Source organism: Seriola dumerili, unplaced genomic scaffold (genome assembly GCF_002260705.1).
Source record: "Seriola dumerili isolate Sdu_G_001 unplaced genomic scaffold, Sdu_1.0 BDQW01000068.1, whole genome shotgun sequence".
Classification (NCBI taxonomy): Eukaryota; Metazoa; Chordata; class Actinopteri; order Carangiformes; family Carangidae; genus Seriola; species Seriola dumerili.
In genome coordinates this window covers 12,792,318-12,818,886 of record NW_019174323.1, presented here as the reverse complement: position 1 = coordinate 12,818,886, position 26,569 = coordinate 12,792,318, and the positions used below count along the sequence as shown (strand labels likewise).

The following is a 26,569-nucleotide window of genomic DNA, read 5'->3' as shown; positions in this document are numbered from 1 at the left end:
TAGTCCTGCATGTATTTCCAGGATGGGGTAATATTCACAGTTAATGTGTTCTACAAAAGCATAGCCATTTACTAGCCCTTTTTACAACCCGTCTGGGTTCCTATGAATCTTAAGTTAAAGAGGCACATTAACCTCCTCTCAGGCATCCCCTTTATCTTCATTATAGGCTAACAGGATATGTATGCATTATTCATCAATGTATTTTTGCTATTTCAAGCAATAATATTTCCTAGTTTACACAAGAGTTTCCATCAAGGATACATTAATACCGCATGTTGGCTGATCTTTTCTGTTTTTAATGTATTTGAAAATGGCTTATTCTGACTATTTCATACTCATTCCCTCATTTAACAAGGAGTGTTCTGTTAATACTGACAGTTTCACGAGGAAGCAAATGCTGAGGATTGTATTTATGACAAACTATCAAAATTGGCAAATGCATAAATTTTTTTCCCCCCAGGCAGCCAGTGGTCATTCAAATGAATTATTGATTGAAAGGCTGAAAAATGGAACGTAGCATGAGTAAATGTAATTGCTATCCTGGCCTCATTTTTCCAAAAGCCTGGATCACACTGAAGATAATCTATGACGGAAGCCCTGTCCGTAATTTGTTATTCGCAAAAGAAGAGCCGCAGCGAGGCGTCCGCACACTGCAGATGTGGGGCCGTCGCGAAAATGAAGCTGCATCGATTACAAACCAGTTGGTGAACAAGCTGCAGAAATGAGTCCAGCTACATGAAAATTATCTCAAACAGTCCAGAGTTGCTCAGTTTGTTTTCTTCCACTTCACCTGTTGAACATTCGCAATGGAGACGTGATTTTGGATCCCACAAAAAAAAAAAAATAAAGTCGAACTGAAGCTACCAATCAGCAGGTTTCAAACCAAAAACACCTTTTTTTCCTATGCTTTTGCCCTCTCTACTTAGTTCTTTCTATGGCTTATTTTCTAAAGCACTAAAGATTTATAAAATCAAGTGAGCTTGAGTCGTTGGTGGTCACCGAACAAACCAGGGGATTTTGCCTCATAGACTATTTTTCAGAGGATCATCAAAGCCATACAGGAGTTATCAGAATAACAACAATCATAGCATTAATTTTGCACCATTTGAAACTTTTCTCTTTTCCCCTCGAAGAGGAAAAAATACAAATAAATATACTCTTGGTTATGAACATACAATATACACATCCACTATCAAATGAAAAACGGGGACAACTTAATAACACTCTTTTTTTTTCTTTATAGGTACATTCCTTTACAAAAGTATACAGTCCCTAAGAATGAGAAACTGAGGTATAGACTGGGCCTGACAGAGAGACCCCAATGCCCTCTGGGACACGAAGGTCAGAGGTCAGATGATGACACATCCGCGCCCTCCCCAGTTCAGTCTGTCAGAGCGAGAACAGGCAGAGGCCAGTATGTGTGTTTTGTGTGTGTGTGTGTGTGTGTGTGTGTGTGTGTGTGTGTGTGTGTGTGTGGTGTTTTTCTCTTCGGTTTGTCCATGTTGACCTACAGATTCAGGCAGTGGCCGCTCTCAAAGACAAAGAGGAGAAGAGACAGAGTGTGTGTGTGTGTGTGAGTGTGTGTGTGTGTGCATGTGTGTGTATGTGTGTGTCCTTGTCTCGCTGAGAGCCACAGAGCATGACATGGCATATTTTACACGGTGCGCCTAGCAAGTTGGTGGTTAACGTTTGACACAGCAACAGGAGGAGTTCACTCGCTGCAGTAATGACCATCCAGGAAACTTCGACTGTTATTTTATCTCTTTCCTCCCCTGTCATACGGTCACTTTGATTTCCCATCTTCACATCTTGTCTGTGTTGTGTGAACTATGTTTCTGTGTCCACAGTGTAGGTATATTATCATGGAAATGATAGAGAAAAACTGATGTCCTTTTATTTTTAAAGACCCCATGGAGTGAAAATGACAGTGACGCCTCTTACCTCAATTTTGCATTTAAAACTTCTACCTCAGGTTCTTCCTGCACCTGCTCTGGTTTAGGAATTTTCTTCGTCCGTTTACACTTGAGGTTTTTGACTGATTTGACTACTCAGCAGCTCAGTTTGAAGAAAACGTTTTGTTAGTTGTTTGGTTTTTTTTTTACGTCGGTTAGTGTTCCAGGAATTCTGCAAAAAACCGCAGTGACCCCTGCAAGTTACAGCAGGGACCTGAAATCAGAAAATTCATATCAACAATCATATTTCATTGGTGCTTCTATGTTTTTTGTTTATTGCTGCCCCTGGAGATAAATGTGCTCATCCTGAAATTCTTCTTTAGATCTTCCCCTGCAGCACAGTCGACAGAATCTGCTTTAGCGCCTTTAAGCAAAACACTGAAACTCTACTAGTTTAAGGGGCATTGCTGCAGCTGCTCCTCATCTCTGACCTTTATGAAAGACAGAAAAATTTCTCCAAGCATTTTGCCAGCAACAGCACATATTCCTACTACTCTGCTTCCTTTAAGTCCTCTTCATCAGAGGCACATGTCATGAACTCAGATTCTTCTTACTTGAGGTCTTTAGATTTACTCAAAAAAAAAACACGACTGATGAAACTGCTTTTCAAAAAAGCCTCTGAACAAAAAAAAATAAAGCACAGTGGCCCAATGCTCACTGAAAGGTTAGCGCTGGTAATGTGGATGAGATTTCAACGTATATAAAAAGATATATTGTTCCTCAAAATGGATCTGAGGAACTTTCACCTGTACTTGTTGCTACTGTAATCCCTCTTTAATAAAAGAGACATATTTCTTTGATTTGCAAAGTATCTGTAAAAAAGGATTCTTGGTCGATTTTAGTTTGAATGATCTCATGTCATTTCATTTGGGTCTAACTTGAGAGGAAATGGGAAAGTGAACAATGGTCAAAGGGGGAAGCTTTGTTTGGAGCAGGGTTGGAGTCAGTGCGTACGTGGAGGAGGGCCGGGGGTGGGGGTGGGTGGGGGGGTGGGGGCACATCATCAGGGAGGAGGTGGGATCTGCACCCCCAGGAGCTCATACGCGAAGATGTTCCAGAAGATGGCGAAGAGGAGGAAGGTGATGAAGGAGAAGACGATGACCCACCAGGAGCACTGTTTCTGCAGACTCTCCTCGTAGCTGCGCAGGATCAGCAGCCCCATGCTGATGCCGACCACGGCCCCCGACAGGTGCGCCATGAAGCTGGGCTGGGGCCCCGAGGACGGCAGCGGTGGTGAGAAACGGAGCCAGACTGCACGGCCCACCTCTGAACTCACTGCGGAGAGGAGAAGCGAGAAAAGAGGCAGAATCATTGTGGAAAAATTTCTTTCTTGTTTAGGAGCTGTGAAGAATTCAGGCCAGACTAGGATCCAGATTTTCCATAGCGGCTTATAGGAATAGTCTGACATTCTGACAAATCCTCTTATTTGCTTTCTGGAGGAGAGTTAGATGTGAACACTGATACCATTCTCATGTCTGCACTTTAATTATGAAGCAGCTAGTTGGCTTAGCTTAGCATATGACCCACCTACACCACCTGTAAACTTGCCAATTAACACATTGTCACCCAGATGACATGGTGCTTAAAACCAATTTAGAGAATTTGTGAATCTGAGACAAAATTATCTTGAATAGCAGTGTGCTTTTATTTTGAAATAAAGGCCCTGACCTCTTATGAAGAAAAGGGCCTAGATTGGAGTTGACTTCATGTCAGTGCCTAAAGATGAGCTGCAGCCTACTGTGTATAAGTGTTTTTATCATAGTCTGCCTCTACAGCCAAAGAAAGGTCACAACATGATTTAAACGGATCTTTACTTGAAAAATTGCTTTCAAATGTTATATGCAGTTGTTTTTTCAGGCCTCTTTAGCTGAATAAATATTCAGCACTGATAACATAAAACCAGACCAAATGTTAATTCAATCTTCACAGTAGCTCACAGAAGCGGTGTGTCGTATTTTATTGTGAAACGCTGTATCCCCTGTTTGCAAAAACACTGAGGAGAGATACAACATTCCTGCAGAGAGTCGCTGCTCTCTCAGTTCAGCGGCGGCAGGCTCGGGACAGATGGAGGGAACATATTGCACACTAATGAAAGTCACAGTGTATCAGTCCGCGTGTGGAGAAAAAGGACAAGTGGTGTGACTCAAATGGTTCAAAAACAAAGCAACATGTCCAATCAGGGAGCCTCTCTCTCCTCTGAGCCATTAACTGTGACAACTTAAGCAGCATGTCTGTTGCTCTGCTGTACGAGGCTTTTAAACCCCACTCAGGTGACAAACACTCTGTTATTATGTTGAACTGAGAACAGGTGTGCGGGCATTAAATATGCTGGAAATGAAGGGTAATACACGCTCCGCTTTTTGAATGACGAAACTATGAATTCAACATAAATAGCAACAGCAGGAACGTGAGCGTGGGGCTGAGAGTAAATTTGGAGAACTTACTGCAAACCAGCGCCAGGATCATGCGGAGCAGCTTGTAAGGACAGCGCATCCCGGCCCAGTTCTGCAACACAGAGCAAAAGTGTCTCGTCAGCGCAAACAATCACGACACAAACAGCCACTACAAATATGAGTATATTAACAGCCTGGCAAGAAGCACCTCACTTTCTATCCTCTGGACATATTTAGACAAGAGAGAAAGACAATCCATATCCATATGAGAGAGGAGGCAACACTTACACAAGACAGAGACGTGATTATACACCTGGCTGCTCTCCACTTACTGGTTCCAACCCAGTGGCACTCTATTAATTAGGGCTAAGATAATTTAACAGAGGGGGAGAATGGGCCAATAAATAGCTCTGGTGATTCTTCAGGGAAAAAAAGAACAATGGCATCCTCACTTGGAATAACAGATTCACTCCCCAGGATGAATAATTGCACCAATCATGTCCCTCCTTAAGTTCCTGGCTGTGGGAGGATGACCCAGCACCAGTGTTTTTAGTCTTCTCTCAAAGCAGAAAACAAAAAGGTGAGTGCCATGCAAAATGTAAGAGAAATGTTCCATACGTTCAAAACAAGCCAGGAGTGCTCCTGATGTCACAATATCTCTACAAATAAATGATTCATATGATGGAAGGGGAGAGGTCGGCACAGCAGTGCAGAGGAGGAGGCCTGAGCTGTGTGCGATGTGATGTGGCTGCTCTCTCATGGGAGGCAATTTGCTCTGACGTGCCTCCAAACTCACAGGAGGAGAAGGGCAATCTTTAACCAGAGGACAGCCAATCCATTTTGTCTGTTACAGATCTTGTTATCACACTGCTGACTTTGAAATGCTGAAGGAATCTGACGTGAGTGTGTGAGGTGCAGAGGATCACTGAGAGACGGAGAGAAAGAGCGTTTGCTGTTCGGTCAAGGACCGTCAAGGAACAATAAAAAAATAAAAATGAAAGAAAAGATTTAGGGGTAACGTCCAAAGTTTAGTTTGTGCACTACATAGTTTCAAGATGTGTTCTGACAATGTCGCTGGAGCTGTGTGACTTCTACAGAGTCACGTCCACAGCAGCGCTCGCAACCTCACTGAACCTGAAAATGTCTTTTGGGCAAACCGGAGGCTGACGGCTGATGGCAGATGGCCAGGAATTTACTGGGTCGATACCGGACAATGTTTCAAGATTTCCTTCAAAAAGCACAAACTAGACAAAAACTCATCAGAGCAGAACTAAGACGTGCCTTAAAGGATTTCCCAACAATAAGCGTAACAGACCAAATAAACTGTCTGTTAGCTGCTGCGAGCGCACAGTTTTACAGAGTCTTTGCTTTGAACCCGTCAGCGCACTTTGATTTCTATCCCTGCTGGCATCTCCAGTGCCCACAGTGAACAGCGACATCAGTTAAAGTGATTCGTCAGATGTAACGCCGAGAGTTGAAGAGAATGTGGAAGGCACTTCACGTAGAAACCTCGTGACAGAAAACACACACAGCATCAAGGGAGTTCACTGCCTGGTTTTTTTTTTTCAGTGGACACAAATAAACACAGTCTTAATAATTAATAGAAGAGTCTGAAATACCAGCTCACATGAGATTCATTGATACAGATGACGAGAACAGTGAATAAAAAAAGGAAAGGTTGAGCAGTGTGAGATACTGGAAGAGGGTCCTTGGGGTCTGCTGCTCATCAACAACCTTCAGCAAAAGCTTCTTCATTTTTGCTGATGACTAGATAAGAGGTCACATTGTCTCGAGAATATTCGGTGGCATTGTTCCAAAAACTGCTGGGCAATGAAGTATTTATCACAATGATGTGATCCTACTGCAGCAGGGAAAACATCCAACTAGCATCTGCTGGGGAAACAACAGACAGCAGTGAAGCCCGGGATGTTGGTGGGAGCACGAGGTGGTCCCTGTCTGTCTTGCTCACACCATGTGCCCGGCTCTGACATTTCCTCTCTATTGAAAACCGTTTTTGAGACGTAACAATGGAGGCGATGATGACGATAATGGCAGTTACCATGACGACGTTGGCCAGATGCGCTGAGCACAGAGCGTAGACCCCCCCAGAGCCCCCCACCACTGGAGCACGCATGTCTGTGATGGACACTGTCAGCGAGCCTGCAGAGACACAGAGAGAGAGAGAGAGAGAGAGAGAGACACACATATTGTTTGTGTAGGTGTAAGAGGGAGAGCATGCAGTTTGTGTGTGTGTTTGTGTGTGTGTGTGTTTGTGTGTGTGTGGGCTGTTAGGAAAAGAGAGAGAGAGCAAAGGACAGCATTTTACAGCAGAGGGGAAAAACAAAGGGAGAGTCAGATTACTCATCACACAGCGGCACAAGTCACCTTCCTCTGAGCATTTCTCTAAAAATCTCTGTAAAAAAAATAAAATCACTGGGGCTGTGCTACATCAGCCGACCTTCACGTGCCCTTTCATATTACATCCACAATACATGACACTCTCAAACACACACGTGTGCTGTGTTGTGAAAAGTATTGCACAGGCATGTCCTGTATGTAAGCAGTCTGCTAACACTGCAGCTGAGTAATTATATTAAAATGGTAAGGAACTGAAAAGGAATGTTTCTTAACTGGATTTTCCTTGAGGATGCTGCAATTAAAAATCGTCCATTTTAAAATGATCTCTGATCAAAGTGAGGCCAGGAGAACACAGGAGAACCTTGCTGAACAGGATAATTTCCTATTTGTGTGCTCTAAAAATGCATGAGCAAAGTCTAATCTGGGATATGTAGATGTGGACACAAGCCAAATGTGCTGTCTACAAAGATCATGACAAAGAAGTCATGATGTGGAAAGTAAAGTGGTGGTTGTAGCAGTGAGGCAAAGCCTGTAATGTGATTGCATACTCATATTATGACTACATACAATACTTTACTTTACCAGCAGGTTGGACAGTTAAAGGAATATTCATATGTTAATAGTCTCGATACCGTTAAATATATGAACAATTAACCATTTTCAAGCAATTATTTGGTGCTGGAACCTGTTCTTCATAAGTCCAGTCAGGTTGAGGCTGTGTGGAGCTGTGTTTGAAATGATGCAGTGTTACCAAACTCATAACAGCTAATACAATAAAAACTGGTATAATAACAACTAATATCATGATAAAAATAGGTGATAACAATAATAAGGATGTAAACTGTCCTGCCCATGGTGCAATAGAGTGAGGGTGCAGTTAGTCAAGCTCCACACTGTCTGGACAACAGGTCTAATCAGGTAACATAAGTGACAACACCTGTGTGGACGGACTGTGCAGCCTCTTTAAACCTCAACTCGCCTTGTTTAAACCTGTAAGTTAGTGGTATCAAATGTTGCTCAGAATACTTTCACACAAACATGGTCAACTTTTTTTTTAGTTGCTTTATTGCTGAAAGAGTGGAAACAGGGGTAAACAACAATCCTGGCTCTGTCCGGATCTCAATAATTAAACCCTTAAATCTCCTTTGTTTAAACTATATAAAAACTGAAGTGTAAAAACAAACAGCAGGTATTCCAGACTACTTTGTTTTTATTGCCTTATATTAACCAGACTGATGTGAGAGAGGTATTCATTCATTAAATATCAGCAAGAAAGCAAACATTTTTTTGCTAAATGTCGAATTATTGTTGATAAGCTTTTTAGTATCTAACTCAATTATTGGGCCGGCCGGGCTGCGGCTAGCTGGTTAGCATGCTAACTTCAGTATAACAACAAAAGAGTTGCTTTCCACCACTGGAGACAGCTCCTGGTGATTGAAAGAATGAACTTTGACGCCCAAATTGCAAGATTTTTTCTAGACTGGTAAAAGTAAACAGCTGGCTATATGGCAGTAGTTTAAGCTTCAATATAGCTCCTTTAAATAGCTGTGTGTATAGTGTGTAGTGAGTGTGTGTATATATACAACCCTGAATGCGGTACAGTACACCTGGCGCTGCATTAATCACAGCACTGACGCTGTGAAGTAGGACAGAATTCCAAGCAGGAGAAATCACAGTGGCAGTTGCTTGCGAGGACAGCGTCAGCCACTGTTAATTATGCAAATGAGCTGATAAGGGAAGCGGAGAGGGCTGATAAAACAAAACAGCCTCTTTTTAATCACAGTTGGGGTTTGCCGGAGTTGTGATCTCAGATCTATAATGCATGTTGTAACATTCATATTCTGTGTGTATGTGTGTGTGTGTGTGAGAGAGAGAGAGAAAGAGAGAGGGAGTTGTGGGATCACAGAGTAAACATCGTCTTAAAGAACGCCTCGTCAGCCCATGGTGGCAGTGATGATCATGGAAAGACAGATGGTAATCAGAACGCGTTCCTGAGTCATTCATCTCTCCCCGCTCCAACACCTATGGGCTATTTGACGTGGACGTTTGGATTTATGGGGCACATGAAGGTTGGTGCTTCAACTAAAGATTTCAGGAGATTCACAGTGTCCCATTTTTAGTAGCTCCACAAAATTGCAATTACACAGCACAGCATACAGTATGTGGTCTCTGATCTCTTCAAAGTAAAGGAGAAATTGAATTGGAGCAACTTCAGCGGCATCAACATCTTATCATCTAGTTTCTCTTTTAGCCTTCACAACTTTTTTTGCACTTAATTTATTACTTCGGTGCATTAGACTTGGAAGATATATTGATGAATTATTAATAGAATAATATGAGAGATATCGTCTAGGGTTTTAGTCTTTTACTGGTCTTAAAGATTCAGTACAATTAAGTGAAACAATTTTAGGAATTTATTTTACAGTTTTAGCAGTGTGATATGGACATAAACATGAACTTCTTTCACCCAAAGTTTGGATTAAACTTGTTGATTAAAGTGTGCAGTTGATGTGGAGGTGCTGATTAAAAATAGATGTTTTGTTAATATCTGCTAGTTTGTAACAGATGCTGTGATTTCTCCATAAACATTTCTTTCTTCTTTCAAATGCAGAATAATTTAGACGATCTTAAAAGTAGTCGGACAAATTTTTTACACTTAAATTCCCTTCAAGAAATAAATAGTTTACAAATGTCTGAGGTCAGTGACAACAATTTGTCTGCAATTAAACAGATTTATTGTCCCTTTGAGGACAGCGCAAAAAGCTGTTAACATAACATTGATATTTTATCGCCATGTAAAGATAATATGGCAAATGTTTTAGCAAATCGTTTCCAGCAGCCACAGCATTCACATATATTTGTAATGGACACCTGGAATTATGGGAAATGTAAGACCAATATTCACTCTATCCTTGTGGCTCTATTTTACTCACCAACAACTTCTAAAGAAAAATGCCTGGGTCTAAAACTGTTAAATGCTTCACTATGTTCACCAGCAAGTTGTTCAGTTTGGCTGCATTTGTCAGTGTTCGTGCAAAAACGTTGGTTAGAGCAGCTTTAAGAGCAGTGGACTGGGCTGTTTGGGAACTAAAATGATAGCTAACACAGGCTCAGACCACCTCTTCATAGGAGACACTTGTCAGGGATGTGACACCACCATCTGTGGGTGAGGAAGAGAAGACAACCTGAGACCTCCGGCTCAGAGGAAGAGAGAGAGCTCCACAGGGAGGATACAAACTGCTCTCTCCTCCTGCTCGCTGTGCTTTGGTGAGAGGCTCCAAAATACAGTATGAATATTAAACAGGGCTGTCATGTGGGCTCTCGTGCTTAGGGGGATTTAAGATTTAGGATTCTCGCACTCAGCAGCGGCTGCGACGTGAGGTGTGCGATTATTTCAGTGCCAAGCTGACACATTCCATCTCATGCTCAGATTATTTATTGTTGCCATCCTGAAGTCATCATCAACATACTCAAATCTTTTTGTGAGCTTGCAACATCCACAAGTGCACTGCGGTGTAGACAGTAAAAATGATGTACTTTGTATATGAGTATAGGTCAACTACACACTCGGGGCTATACTCTATCTACCGCAGTATAATCCCCATTGCGGCTCAGAGAACTGAATCTCTCTGTCAAACCAAACTTGCTACACCATTACTGTTACTCCAGGCTGCCCTTAAGCTATGGGGCAACTTTGTATTTCTCAGTCTCTCCGGGGATGAGGTGCAGACAAGGGATGGTAAGTTGATCCGAGGCCAGAGTTTGACAGTGCCTGAGGCTGTGCTGCTCTGTAGCCGCTACAGTCGAGGCTGCACCAGAGCACAGGCGAAGTGCTGCAATGAAAAACATATATCCTCTAATTCTTGGAGAACATGGCGTAACATGACTCTACACAAACAATGACAAACATGACACTTTTCGCTGCCTGTTCTCTGGAGTTTGTATACGTGGTTCACTATTCACAGTCAATCAATAGTCCTTAGAGAAATGTGGCTGTAGGTTTTTAATGATCAAAATTTGTTGAATAGATGTTTAAGAGATGTCTAAATTGTTATTACATCATCGTGCTAAAGTTCCCTGTGTATGCATAGATTTCTCTGCTGCATGTTTCTTATATTTATAACTTGTTAAATATATAATAACGTATTTACTGCTTGGTGTAAAAGTGGGTTATACATAGCTGATTAAAGATTATTGAGGTTTTTGAACGTTACACCTGTGTTAATTGATTTTATGGCTGCGGCAGAACAAGCTGTAAACACAACGTTGACATCTACTCCGCTTCTAAAGTTGATTGGGTAAACATTTCAGGAGTTGACTATTGTCTAGCTAACACAAAACTTTAGCATTGATTTGGAGATGTGCTTCAGGAGACGCAATGAATGAAAATCCAATATTCACTCTCTTTTAGCTCTGTTTGGTTTTCATCAACTCCTGAGAGAGCCACACCACACACGCCACCTAACTCACTGCTTCGTAAAGGTGTCTCACAGAGGCTGTTTTCTGGGAACCTAAACAATGTCAGGGAACATTAAAACGCATTGAGTTGCATTTCTTGGTTGGATAGCCAATAAATTACCCAGGAGAGGACAATTAAAGGACAGTGAATGTTTATTTATTCAAGTGATTTAGTGAGCATTGGGTACAAAGAAAAACTGGCAAACCATGAGTGTGATTTTATTCTTTTATTTAGTCTATTGGTATAAGCTATGAGGAAAGACCACCCAAAACAGCCAAATGTATTTTGTCATGTTTCATTATGAGAGATGAAAGAATTTGCAAGACACATTTTTTGCTGAGTCCATTACGATTATCAATTTGTTAGAAGTCAAAGATTTCAATGGTAAACCAGTTCTCTGCCTGAGCTCAGAGCACAGTATACAGTAAGGGAAACCTGCATCCCTTGATACTGTGGGACTGATGCCTTTTAGTTTGGAGTTGCTCCATTTGTGTACACTTGCCTCAGACAGATCTATCCTGTATGCATTAAATCCTGTGGCCCTGCACAGAGATGTGCTGTAGTCAGCACTCCTGCAGTCACAGGGCTGCATCTGTTGGCTAATAAACTGGGGAAACGCCTGATCAGATTTATTTACTAAGCACACATAAGAAGAGAGGGAGACTGATGGAAAAAGTGGGTGTGAGTGGGTGCATGAGGAGCAGCGATGCAGGAGACACACTAAAGCTGCAATCGTGCAATCACTGGTGCTTTATCATGGGAAGGGGGGTGGGGGGGGGTATTTGATGTTGGGAAGCAATTTACTTTAGTTTTGGTATAAGAGCAGACACAGTTTGGAGGTTACTGGGGTAAAAATATAAATGTCAGGGTGACTCAACTAGAGAGAGACCATCTGTCACGTACTCTTTTGTCTACTTTACAGTCTATTTGAAAAGCTCATAGCTTCAAATGTCATTTAATAGTTAGGTGTCCATTTCAAAGCCTCATTTCAACTATAATAGTGCTGTCAGACTGGGGGAGCTCTATTAAAGACATTTTCCACCAGGGAAGGAGACAGACACCTCTGTGTCATCCAGACAGAAAGAGATAAGGGAAATATCACCTCTACCACCAATGCTTTCCTTCAAGTGGAGCAGCATGACTCGCAATCAGTCCTCATCCAATCTAACATCTTCATCCGTCTCCTCGTGCCCCGGTGGAGCGCGGGCGGGAGGGGGATGACACCCCCTCAGATGAAGGGAAAAAAGGAGTCTGCCAAGTTTTACTTATCAGTGGTGTCAAGCTGTGGAGGAGCATCCCAAACTGTCAGCCTCCACAAAGCGACAAAACACTGCGCACCTGTGCTCCTGCACTGCAGTCAAAGCAGATCGCTAGACAAACAACCTCAATGAGGAAAACACAGATTGAAAGCCGAAACACATGAATCAGGACCTCTACTGTCTACATGTAGAAAAGAACAAAAAAGGAAAAAAAGGGTAAACACAACAACAACAACAACAACAACAACAACAACAACAACAACAACAACAACAACACAATTCCGGCGCAGTTGATGCCAAGCTCTGGCCTGGAGGAACGGATACAATTCATCAATTTTACAGTATGCCAACACGTCCAATGCAAACACACATTGCCCTTGGTTTCCTTAGAGAATGATTCTGTTTATTCAAACAGTTTTCTGCCCAGTCCAAATTTGCCACATACAGAAAAATATGATAATATTTATGCTCCCCCAGAGCGCAGGGGACATCAAGAAAAATCAATAATCTCCACAAGTCACATCCTCAGAGCTGCTGAGAGGAAACTGCTTGGCACAGCACCAGCAATCAGGGAAAAGTATAATCATATCTGATCTTGGTGTCTGTGTGTGTGTGTGTGTGTGTGTGTGTGTGAGCATCACTCATGACTGCTTTTCAGTGAACAAGCACAATTGCTGACCTTGGATAGAAATTACTCAAATCCATCCAACATCCAGGTGAAAAAAAAAAGTGGGCAGGGAATCACTTCCTGTGCTCAAGGTTATAAAGCCACAGCGATGGCTAAAGGGAGTGTGATGTGCTTCTTCATCAGAGAACCTTGAAACTAACCACCAAAGTAAATGGAATATAAACTGAGCAGAGCAATGGCCTCTCTAACTCCAACAGAGCGCCCGACAAATATCGCTGTCCTGGATAGGCTTCATGCCGTAGATGCAATAGAGGGCTGTAAACACAGTCGGCTCGCTCCACACTAATGGGATACCTTCAATGAGGCTGCATTACAGTACAAATATTCATCATGCTCGGTGTTGTTATCAGCGGGGCTGCAGGGGGTGGTGGGAGAGGAAGTGAGCTCGGTGTCACCTAGGAAGAGTTGACTGTGGGGTGAGACGGGGGGGTTGGGAATTACCATAATCACGCTTGCAGGCTCTGCAACGCACCAAGGTCACCCTGCTCAGTTCAGCTCAGCACCGGGGGAGTACATGAGAAACACAGGACCAGACGCTTCAGTGTTGTACGCAACACCGGGGTCCGTGCACACAGAGCGGTTTGCAGCAGCTAAGGTTGGCTAAAAAGACAGAAATATGACCTTGTGTCCTGACAATGCTGCACAGTCACAGACACACACTCCACCAACAGGCCTTCAAAGTAACAGCAAGCAGGAGGTAATTGGTATTCAGCCGACAACAGCGACACAAAGATGACTCCACATCTCTCACAGTCCTGAAAACACCTTCTGCTTTCCACAACCTTTACCAGGTTCACCTCGAGTGTTGTTAAATATCTCTACACCAGAGCTTGACGTGAGTCACATCCGTAGTCAGAGACCACAGAGTCACACCCCTCTGGCACAGAGAGTGATTTTTCCAGCACTCTGTTCTCCATCACTTCCGCTCTCCTGTTCTGCCCCCTCTTGTCTTTTTATCTCCATCTATTCCTCATTAACTGAATTTGGTTGCTGATGCAGCTGATGCAATGTGACGATGTGGCAGCATCAGTTTATCTGACTCAACTTTGCTCTAAGAAATATTCCCATTTTATCCCCAAAATAAAAATCCCATCCCGTCTGCAACTTTCTTGCACACAACAGTGCATAAACGTTTATCAGTTTTTTTACTCACATTCCAGTAGTTTGTTGGATAACGAATGTATAGGCAGTGTAATCAATAATTGTACTGTGATGTATTGATTGTATTTCAATCAAACTGCATTTTAAACTCTATTTCCTAATGTAAGCCACATCTCTTCTTTATCACAAAGACAGACAGACACAGAGAATTAATAGAGAACAAAGAATTTACTAATAACAGTGAATCAGACCGATAACAAATTGGAAATCTTTCATCAAAGCAGTAAAGCTCGCTTTAGTTTATTTCAAACACCCAATTGAATTTATTGACTTTAATCTTGTACATTCAATCCCAAAGCTGCATTTCTAGGCTTTTGGGATTTCAGTAGAATAGTGTAACTTGGAGCTTGTGTGCCTCCACCAAACATCAGCGAAATGGATGATGGACAAAGTGACTCTTGGCGATCCACCAAGACCCTCTATTCACTGGCAGCAGATATAATCATATTTACCCTGCTTAAATATGTGCAGCGCGCTTTTAAAAAGCATCAATCGGTTATAAAAGAGGAATGTGGAAAGTGTAGTATAACAAAAATAAGCCTGAAGACCTGCAGTCATTTAGAAACTCAATAGGCTTTTATCAGTGTGAGAGAGAATGCAGAAACAATCATCAGGCTAAATTAGGAGCGACAATAAAGCCCGAGTCCCATGGCCACGACAGAAAAGCTGACAGCGCCGCCGTCCTGCCTGATATCAGAGGAACATTAATCAATTGATGAAGGATTAAACATCAAATGCTTTTAAGTAATGACATCATCAACTAGCTTGCAAATATGAGGTTACACTGACATGCAGTCATTTATCACATTTCCATTACAATTTTCCAACAGGCCACAAACAACATCGGGCCACATGTCTCTTCCTCCTCTTGACTGAAGACACCAATAAGCAGTGTGAGCACAGTGCCCTCTAACACCGGCTGGCTGGTTCATTACAGTAAACATATATTCTGTTTACAGGCTCCTGGACACAAGGAGGAGAAAAATCCTAATAATGCATAATTCAAACCATACGCTCCATAGGTGCTGTAGGAGTCAACAGGAGGTGATCCACCGGCTCCTAAGGTGCTCAGTGACCATCTCGAGGTTTCTTCGTCACTTACTCAGGTGCATCTATTGGAATTTTTTAAACCTTTATTTATCCAGAGACATTGGAGGAAGGAGTATTCAAATAATATGTAAAAGTAGCAAAACCACACAATAAAAATACTCCAGTGCAAGTAAAAGTATTGCTTTCAAGTTTGTACTTAAGTTGAAGTATAGAAGTAGTAATACAGCTGAAAGGATTGGTTGATTAATGGATTAGTTGATCGGCAGTAAAAAAAAAATTAAATAAACTGTCAATAATAAACTGGCATCATTCTTCTTTAAGTTATCTTTGTGGCGGTTTTCATGCTTTTATTTGACAGGGAAAGTGGAGAGAGACAGGAAGTGACGGGAGAGACGTGCAGTAAAGGGACCAGCCGGCCGGGAGTCGAACAGGGGACCCGTCGCTCAGGGCTCATTATGCCCAGATGGTATGCGCCCTTAACACTCAGCCACTGGGACGCCCCATTAGCAACAATTTTGATAATAGATCATGGATCAATCATTTCTGTCATTTATCAAGCAAAAATTGTGGAAAGATGAAAATTCAGTTTCCCGCTTCACAAATGACAGGATTTATTGCTTATCACTGTGAAATGACAGTCTTTGAGGTTCGGACTGGGGGTATTGACGATAACCCTGATATTCAAAGAAATGAAATATTGACACTGAATTAATAATGCACATCGGACAATATTGTCATGGCAAATATTAGACCTTGTGGATCTTCTGTTTATCACTTCATCTGGTTGCCTTTTCACTACTCATTACATGTAATTGTTCTTTTTGTTTGCTTTGGTACAGTTATGTTTACAGACTCTCTCTGTCTCCCTACTCTTGAATCTGAGTCTAATTCATTTGCCAAAAAGGAAACAAAACACGCGATAAACAAAGTTCAAGATGGATTTGACTGATAGCATCATTATCATTATTATTATTTTAAAATTTTCTATAGGCTGGTTATCACAATAAATGAATTCTTTTGGCCACAATAATCGTGTAGTGAAAATCTGCTATTGTGACAGCCCTACCTTGGAGCTAATCTTAACTACTTCAAATACAATAATGTTGAGTGGTATATTCTATCACAATGTATCACATTTTATAAACTGATCATGTGTTTTGTTTGCAAATCCGCAAAAAAAAAATCTTCAAAGTAACTAGTATTTATAACGATTAAAAAATGCCATGAAGTAGAAAGCACAATATTATGTTCTCAACACAGCACAGTAGAAGTTTAAGATGAAAAAGTGAAGTACAAGTACCTCAACATTGTACTTAAATAGGGTATTTGAGTAAATGCACTCAGTTGCTTTCCACCACTGTCCAGGAGCATGTAAGAGCAGCTCTCTCTCTTTAGGACGGCCCTGCTCCCCCTCACACAGTTACTCTCACATTCACACCTGGAAGCTGCTCAGAACAACCACAGTTTTATCTGTTGCTCACTGAGCTCAGGGAACCGAAGTGGCGGTAACGAGGGAGATGTAAATGCTCGTCTGTGAAACCTGATTTGGACAGAGGACTGCAAAATGAATTATAACTGGAAACATTTTCAATAGAAGTTGAAACTGTCATAACTTACAGTAGCTAGGTGTGAAGAAGTCAGTTCTTTTAATGGTACTTATATACAATTATAATACTTATTTTCTATGTATTACGCTTTTATATCTTTTTTTATAGCCTTCCCTGTTTCGTAGGCAGCAGTTAGCTTAATTTTCAGATCCTCTATTTCCAGAGTCACTTGTTTAAAGGAGCCTCTGATGGTTCTACTGACAATTCTTCACCTGCCTTACAAATCCTAATGAGTCAGTTAAGGCCTAACGAGTTAATTAAGTTCTTGGTGCTTAAAAAGTAAAAGAACACCCACAATTTTGCACAAGCCACAACTACCGTTTATTTATTTTCTATTTTCTAAGTTAATGAGATAAAAATGAACAGCGCGTTAACATTTTTAACGTCTGTTTCCTGCAGGGTCTGGATTTACTTCCTTTCACTTCGAAAATCAACAAAATATGTAATTTGCCCAGGGGTGCTCAAACTTTTTCATACAATTGTTTGTCTCTGTCCTCGTTCAAATAAACAATGAATGAATAAATAAATAAACTTAAACAAATCTAATTAAGATATATATATTTTTTCAAAAGATTATTTTTTCTCCAATGGCAAACAGAAAGAGCGCGGTGACACACAACAACCAAACTGCAGGTCACATCAAAAATAAGGGTTTTAAACAAATGTTTCTTTCGTGCTTGGTTACAGTTTTTTCTTTATAAACAAAATGTGAGGTCATGAACTCATTTTCACACTATGGAAACAGTAGTTTTTCACTTGTTCACAAGATATTGTTGATATTTTAGCAAAAATCTGATGATTCAAAGTGAAAGTTTTACACCAGGACTTTGTTTTGCCACATTACGGACGGCAGAATCAACTCTGACAGGCAGCAAAGAGTGGAAAGAAAATCAGAGTAGAATATGTCAACACACAAATATCTGAGTTAAGCAGGACAGTAGTGGGACAGCAGACTTAAGCTTGCCGTTATGAGAGGCTGCTGGAAGATTTGGGTTGTCTCAAATATATAAGGTGTTGGAAGAGACAGACACCCTGAGGCTCACACGGGGCTATGAGGAAAAACATGGTGTTCTGGCACCTGTTGATGTCCTGAAGCACATGAAGACGCTGAAGGAGTTGTTGGCCTGAGGGATGGAGAACCAGAAGAGGAGGGGAGGGGAAAAAAAGGAGATTAAAAGAAGGAATCCCTGCTGCGCCATCTTTAACGTGGAGCTGGGCTGTAGTGTTGAGCACGAACACGGTACTGTTCCTATCATGAAACATCAAACTCCAGCGGAGCTCTTCAGCCACTGTTAGTGCGACAGAGCCATGAAGGATTACTGAGTGGATGCAAAATGAGTAAGGACAATGTCCAGGGTCTGTCTGAACAGCGCTGTTAAAAAAATAATTGCTCAATTGTTCCTTTTGTCAGCACACATCCAAGGACAAAATGTGCAATGTCATTCTTTATTTTCAGGGGGAGCACTACATTATGGGAGCAGAGCAGAGCGATGGAGCGAAGATCAGGCTGTGTCCAAGATTTATAGATTTGTATCTAACACCATCTGACCTACCCAGACTAAAACCTTGTGCTTTGTGAAACTAAGTTATATTTTCTTTTAAATTGCGAAATGTATTATTTTCAAGATAATGACATGTGAGATATGTGAGAACAGTTTTGTACTTTCACAGTTTTTGAGGCATCTTTAAAAAGAAAAACTTTCTTTTGGCATTGAAAGCATGCCCTGCGGTGCCAGAATTCTCGCAGTGAAACACACATAAAGGCACAATACCTGCAGCACGTTGCTCCATGAATGCACACACTGAGTGCAGCTATAACCTGAAAGCTCCGCTGCCCTACAAAAATAACAAGCAACATGCGTGCAATAGCTGATAACAACAGCCGACATGATTGAACTCATGAGCTAGTATAAGGCTGCATGAATATAAACATGAGACAGCCTTGGGCAACCAAACGGGGAAGGAGGAAAAGTCAAGAATTTCACTGAGTAATCTAAAGCACTGGGCAATTTCCAACATCCACAAGCAATCGAGAGTTTACAAAGACTGAGGGAAAACTGGCAAAATGCAAAGCGTGAGGCAGGGAAACACCATGAAGAACCAAAGTCTGTGTTCACACTCCACACATTCAGTGTATCAGTGAAAGGGAGAATGGGTGGCTGAGAGGAGAGGGACATGAACAAACCGATGGAGCTTGTATTAATTTGTTTAGTTTGATTAATGAATCAAAAAACAAAACCATAAATCCATTAAGATCTATTACACAACCACAACTACAGTATATTTACACACAACAACCACAGATATCAGATAAAACAACAAGACTACGACTCTACAGCCATGCTGGCGGCTCTGAGAAGATGTACCTGGGCACAGTGGTGCGACTCAGCCAACATGCAGATTTTAGTTTTCAGCAGGGATTAACATTGCTCATGTTCAGCATTTTAGTTTTATGTTAAATTTAGCAAATGTAGCTCATGCTTACATGCACCACCAGTGTGCCTCACAACACCAACTGACTGACTCTGAGTGTCTTTTGTAAACCTCCTGCTGTGCCCAAAGCCCAGGTGGTTTTCTTATTCTGACCCCTCACCTGGAGGGAGCAGTGCTGTCTCTCTACTTCTGACTGAGCGCGCTCACCCCTTGTCATTAAACCTGAGACACCCCCCAACAGCCTCCTCCAAATCTCCAAACACACAGAGAATTACACACACACACACACACACACACACACACACACACACACACACACACACACACACACACACAAACAGTCCCAGTGCACTTTCCAGCCTGCTTTCTAATGGACCACTCTCCAGCAGATCACAACATTTTGTGCCAGCACAGCTCCAATTTCAACTCCATCAACAAGAATCAGGAGGTGAAATTATTGTGCTGCTAAAAGCCATTCATCATATTGTTACCATCGGACAGCTCAGCTCACCCTCACTGTTCAGGAGGAATTCAGCAGATTTCTTCTTCTCTTCCTCATTTGTCAGCCTGAGGGAGCTCCACTAAGCGTTGACTCAAAGAAATGCGATGATGATCGAGTTTATACTGATCATATTTAAAGTTAAATGCAGCAAAGTTCAAATTTAATTCCAGACAGTTACACACGACTTCAGATTCAACTTGTACGACAGAAATTCAATTTTTGATCACAGCGATGAAACTGGAGCATAGAGAGTCTGGTGAACACAGTTTGACTCCAGGCTCTGGGGGAACAAATGTCAGCATGTACGATCTCCTCGCTGCTTTCTCCTCCTTTTCAATCCAGGCTGCAGCTTAAATCTCCAAACAACATCTCAAACTGCACTTAGGCTAATTCCCCAGAGAGACGCCCTTGCATTACTCTCCCACTTTTCCTCCTCTCAGACCCGTGCTCGCTTGCTGGCTCTTTCCCTGTCATCAATGCTAAAATAAATCAAAGCTACAATAATTCATGAGTGTTAACAGTGTGTGTGCATGTGAGTTTTTTTTTTTTTTTTTTTTTTACAGCGCACGAGGAGTTTGGAGCAGTTTTAACTCCATTTTATGACAGTATGTACAGAGAGAGGAAAGGAAAAGACAAAAGAGTTTAGATTTTTCATCACATAGAAAAGATGAATCAGGTTACTAAAAATGAATGAATATGCATGTAACTCAATATGAATTAGGCTATTGCTTTCGACAGTGTTCAAATGATGGTTAGCAAGAGATTTACAAGATCCAAGACAGAAATTGTTCCCAGTGAAGATGAAAGGGGAAAGAGGTTTATGCAGTAGTGTTGATATGACTTCTGCAAATACGCATTAACAGCAAAAACTGCAGTGAGAAACCACATCCGGCAATCAGCACGGATTTAAAACTTCCAATCTCCAAACTGGCTTGGAGGAGGATGAAAGTTAATGAGGTTTCTTGTCAACAAAGACTTGAGTGCTGCAGAACGACCTCCGGACAACGCAAGTCACGCTGCTATATTCTGTTTGGAGGCCTGTTTTTTTTATTTTTTTTATTAAAGGGTTGGACCACCGGCCGAGTCGCATTTATCAGTTCTATCAAACAGACCACTCGTGCATGTCGGCTTGAGGAGTAGCTGGTTTTTGTGTACAACACCTTTAACTTGATAAATGATGAAGGTACCAACAATACAAAAATCAAAGCAGTAATAGACAATGCAAACAGTAATAAAAGAATAAACAAACTAGGTCAGTACAGACATACCGCAGACTGGAGCTGAACACAGAATAAACAGCCTTTTCTGTTTACGTCATTGTTTTAAAAAAGAAAAGCAGAGTTCATATTGCAGTGAAGATTATCTAAAACTTTCTGAACAATATCTAAACTACACACATGCTACACCACTGCTTCGTGGTTCCCCTTCACAGTGTTTAGCGATTTATTGCACCCTCACCGCACGGCGACCGACACTATGAATATCTGCTATAAGAATTCATATTAACTAATAAATGAGACTGAATTAAACAATCACAATTACAATTACTTCAAATAATGGGAAGTCAGCATATTTAAACAATGTTGCTTTGCAGATCTACAGATAAATACTGAAATAAAGAATGAACAAAATCTAAGTAAAAGTAAAGTAAAAGTATGCTAGTTGTGTAAATATATATATGTATGTATGTATTTCTTTTGTTTTGTTCAAAAATAGAGATGTCATGTTTTTTTAGAGGTTCATTATTTCTATGACTATCCTTATTACTATTTCAAATGTAATACAACCATGTTCATGTGTCTTGCTGTGCAGCACTTCACGGTGCCATGGCACCCACTTTGGGAAGCACTGGTTTACATAATGATACACTACATTTTTTTGGTTTACACTCACCGGCCAGCACTCCTGCCATGTACAGCAAACTTATTCGTAAGATGCCGTGGACCATCTCTAAAGGCACGCCGATCATCAGCTGCAGTAAAGCATTGAACCCCAGCTGCTCCAGACTGAGGAGAGAGAAAAACAAGATCCAAATGATGGCATGAGATTTTTTGCGATTCTGTGATATCTGCAACCACCAACCAGATCTGAACTAAATCAGTCTTGCAGAAATACACATGTGGTAAGCGGAGCTTCGTGAACGTACCCGACGTGCATGAACATGTAGCTGAAGAAGCGCCACACTTGTGCGCGGTGGCCGGGATGGTAGACCAGGGGGCTCTTCATGAAGTCAGGCTGATATGTCTGCAGTACCCACTTGTTTAGCATAATGCCATAGCACATGAACACGATAATCTGCAACAGAGACACAAAAATGACAATAGACTGTCAGTTCTTGCTGACATACCCATTACACGCTCTCTCTGCACACTGCTGGTACAAAAGGTGGAAATTGCCCCTGCAAAACAAAACCCACTGTGCTTTCTGAAAGACGCATGACATTTTCTTTTCTTTTTTGTATTCCTCGGCTGATGCTTATTAGACTTGTGGAGACAATTACTGCCCACAGAAAAAAAATGGCACATCTGGTTCAATTCCATTAATTTCTTTTCATAGAATAATGACTCATTGTCTCTGTGAATTAAAATGAATGTGAACCGTTATTATCACATCCTCATTGTCATTACAGACCATTCACTGCCATTTGGAGGCATTATAAGAGCATTTGGCTTTCTTTCCTGAGAATTATGATGATTTCAGGGGAAATGATGAAGTTTTGTTGAAAAACTGTGGGTTATTTGCGCCGCTTAATCCCAAACCATTCAACTGTGCTCCTGGAGGGCTTCTGTGTTAGTGGTCTTCTTTCTTTTTTCTTTTTTTTCAAATGAACATAATAGGTCAATTAATGCCACTGCCTTGGCCAGGGTGCTTATTGACCTGGTTTTCAAGTTCCAAAATTAGCATCTGAGAAAAAAAATATAAAACAAAAATCCCTGCATGCAGCCTGACTGAGGGTTTCAGCTTGGAGGAGCAGCATTAAATGCACCCACTAAGCTCCTGACTCCCAAATGGGTTACCAGCTCATATCGAGCTCACACTAAAAGCATGTGATCAAAGGCAGAAAATCTTTTCAGTGGGTCTGAGGCGAACGACTGAGCCACCAGAACAGTTGGAACTCAGTGTTGTGGGTTAGTAGCACGTACTGCATGTGTCTCAGGTAAAATACTGCAGGATAAAAATGTTTTAAGAACACCTCAATCAGTGGGGATAAATCAGTAGAATTACTATATTCAGCGTATGACTGGCACAAGATTTATGTTATGATCCACTGAACCCTAAGACAAGCTGATAATGTCATTCCCTAACCTGGACAATGGTGACAATGGCGATAAAGACAGGCGGGGGACACAGGCGGTTCTGGTGGAAGTACCAGCGTCGGTCCGTCTCGCAGGGCAGGATCTCGTAGGCCACATAGCGCACAAAACGTTTGTACAGACCCAGCCCCGTCTCGTCCAGCAGGATCTCCCTCTGCAGCGTGCGGCGGCCATTGGCGATGGCTCGTCGGAAACTGCTGGAGCGTTTGCTGCTCATCTGAGGAAAAGGGATGACAAAACAAACGTGCATCATTCTTCAGCGTCCACTGCCAAATCCTGAGGAGAACTGCTTGAATTTTAAAGAAACTTGGACAAATGATGAGCATTTTCCAAATTAGACTGACGGGAGCTTAAAAAAAAACATCTGCTTGCCGAGAGTTAGAAGGGAAGATCAATACCAATCTAACGTCTGTACAGATAAACAATTTTTTCAGCTGATAGACTAGTTTATTGTGACTTTAAGGAATCAGCAGACAGGTTTGCATTCATTTGCTTTGTTTATTTCTCGCCACTTGATGACTTAATGTCTTTTTTTGCAATTAACTTGTCTTGAGTCAGTGCGTGAGCATTACTGTCAGCAGCTGGAGGACACACCTTACCAGGATCCCATCATCGCCTGCTGCTGAATTCCTCATCTTAGCAATTAAAGCCATAACTTTCTTCACGCTAAGTGGCTCAAATCATCAGTAAAGGAGGATCGCTTCTTTTCATATAATCTGAGGGAAGCTCATCAGTGTGACTAATCATCCTAGATGGGGACGAGCCAACATTCATAAAGCACTGATTTCACAAAGGATAGCATGACGGTTTATGTAAGTCCTCCTTCTATCATCAGCTAGTCAGGGGAAAGGGTGATGACACTCTTATCTTCTTTTAAGACTTTTCCTGTCCTGACATGGCTCAGAGGCTTCAGCGCAGCAGTGAAGATTCTCTCTTACATTTTTTCTGCTGTATTCAGTGGGTAGATTTTTTCTACCTTTATTTTTACCTTTCATTTATGAGCGATTTTTAGGTTTCAATTGTCCATCATTTGCATTTTTTTTTTGCATGTGTTGTTTCAGTGGAATCACTTAGAATAAAATGAAGATAAAAATGACTGAGAACAGTTTATCACACAACGATTAATCAGCATCTTAAAAACAGCTCAAATTCCTTTTGTTCATACTTTGACAGCTTCTCCAGTCCCATCTGTGTGATGCAGACATAAAAGAGAAATAGCAGTACTGAAAGCATTATGCTGTTTGGTAAAAAAAAACTTTCTTTATGAGTGGCAGTGGAAGATCTTATTCTAATTAGTGCAGAAATGAGGAGGTACTTTATGAATCTGCAATAAGTGCCAATTGTATTTAACTGGCGTTAGAAATAGATGTTCTTTTTCTTCATATATCTCCGTTGCAACTAAAATATTAATATGAAAAACATGTTACATGTAAAAACAACTGGTGATCACTTTTTGCTTTTTGACAGAACTGTAGCTGAGTATTCACGGCTGATAAGAAACTTGAATAATGTATAAGTTGTTTTTGATTTAGACTAAATGTAAATGTGACTGCTGATTGCAGCTCAGACAAAACAAATTGGCTGTTGAAATGATTTTGCCCTTGAAAAGCAAATGTTTGTTAAGAGGAACCATTCTATGGAAGAAGAGAAAGTGTGTGTGTGTGTGTGTGTGTGTGTGTGTGTGTGTGAGTTCATGTTATCACAGACTCCAGGTTTGCTTAGTGAGCAGGAGCTCTGCAGCAGCCCGCAGGCCAGCAGGACCAACTCTTGATAAGTTCTTTAATAGAGGCTTAGGATGAAAACTATCCTAATGCCACTATTTTGACAGCTGAGGCAGAGGACTGTCAGGATAACAACACAGAGAGTTCTTTTCCGCCAGAGTTACCACTGAAAATACCGTCTGACCAGCTAGCACGGATCCTTTGGAGTAAATATCTGCATTTCCTTACAGACAGCAAGCGTGTGTAAGAATCATTTGATCGCCGATACTCAAACGAAGCCGGATGCCTGAAGTCTCCAGTGTAGCTAAAACAATACAGCTCCTCTGAGGACAACTGGCTGACTAAGCAATTATCTACATGTTATGATGTGATGTGACACTTCATGAAAATGAGTTTCCAGAAAAAGCAGTGGAGCTGCAGCAGCAGCTGCTACTGTTGACAGTAAAAAAACGACAACAGCAGACCCTGTGTATAGGGTTCTCATAACAGTAACCTTAGACAATATGGCAGCTTCATGTGAAGCGTAATGAAACCTCGAGAGGGGGCCTGTAGGAAGTACAACCCACTATTGAAGTAGACCATTCGTAATTCATTAACCAGGTCCTGCTGCTTGTAGGCTCATTATATTGTAGACACAGCAGGGGGCATAGTGAAAGAAATTGTGGGTCAATATCTATAAAAGCTAATGAGCTAAACATACTGGAGGACAAAGACTGCAAATAAATGAGCAAATAATGAAGAGGTAATGAACAGATTGCTCCACAAATGGAGCCACCGCCTTTTTTTTTTTTCTTTTTCAAGAAATCACTCAGGAAAAACAGGAAAAAAAAAGTGCTAATCCCTTTTGGAAGTTAGCAGAGCAGGACGTGGTAACTACCCTAACCGTGGGTAATTATGACACTGGTGGTTGTACAGTGAGGGTGTGAGGGCCTGTTGCACAGTGATAACCAGAGAGACGTTGAGCTGGGCTGCTGGCTCTCTCGCAGATGGAGGGATGCATATTTAGTATGGAAATCAGGCCTGGAAAATGCAATTATACTATACTTGAGGCAGGGAGTGAAAGCCGAAGAAGAGGAGTAGAGGGACATTAGACGGCAGAGAGGGGGGAAATTAAGAAGGCAAGATCAGTTGCCTGCCTGGCTGAGACCAATTTACAGGTTCTGGAGGCCACCAGTGGACAGTGAAGGTGAGGCTAAACATCTTCATACTGTTGAAATCACAAAGGAAAAGAAGGAGTGTGTTTATGTAAGGAGGCGAGGTGGGGTAGAGAGAGGTTAGAGATGTATCTATAATTGTGTTTTCTTCCTCTAGTGACTTTATTTCATCCGCGTTTGGCTCGGTGACAACACCTGTCGCCTCCCCACATCGCGTTTTATTCTCACCCATTCATACTGACTCTGTGAAAATTTCCTCCCCCGAGACGCGGCTAAGCATAGCTGTCATTCTGCTTTGCCTCCTCTGACACGCAGGGCTGCCGCCTCTAAAGTGAGCACTAGCTGCCTTTTGAAGTGACGACAGGAGGGAGACGGCGAACAGACAATGAGGCGCGCACGAGCAGCCACAACTTGTAATAATGTACTGAGAGGAGAGACAGAGCGAGGTGCACTGAAAATCACATGATATGACATGAAACGTTTGTGTGTGTGTGTGTGTGGGTGTGTGGGTGTGTAGG

General features: G+C 41.7%; 1 protein-coding gene across 2 annotated transcripts in view; it reads right to left on the bottom strand.

Annotated features, from left to right (window-relative positions):
- The window catches only part of rhbdl1 (rhomboid like 1), a 41,491-nt gene that overhangs the window by 2,315 nt on the left and 12,607 nt on the right, over positions 1–26,569 (bottom strand). Inside the window, exons 3-8 of one of the 2 annotated variants that reach the window (XM_022743014.1) lie at positions 23,169–23,393; positions 22,009–22,157; positions 21,756–21,868; positions 6,405–6,505; positions 4,397–4,457; positions 3,059–3,227 (exon numbers count right to left, since the gene is read on the bottom strand). In XM_022743014.1, the coding sequence (XP_022598735.1) occupies positions 3,059–3,227; positions 4,397–4,457; positions 6,405–6,505; positions 21,756–21,868; positions 22,009–22,157; positions 23,169–23,393 (818 nt within the window). Of the gene's footprint in view, positions 1–2,955; positions 3,228–4,396; positions 4,458–6,404; positions 6,506–21,755; positions 21,869–22,008; positions 22,158–23,168; positions 23,394–26,569 lie in introns of those variants that run through there. The other variant, XM_022743013.1, reaches the window with a different exon arrangement.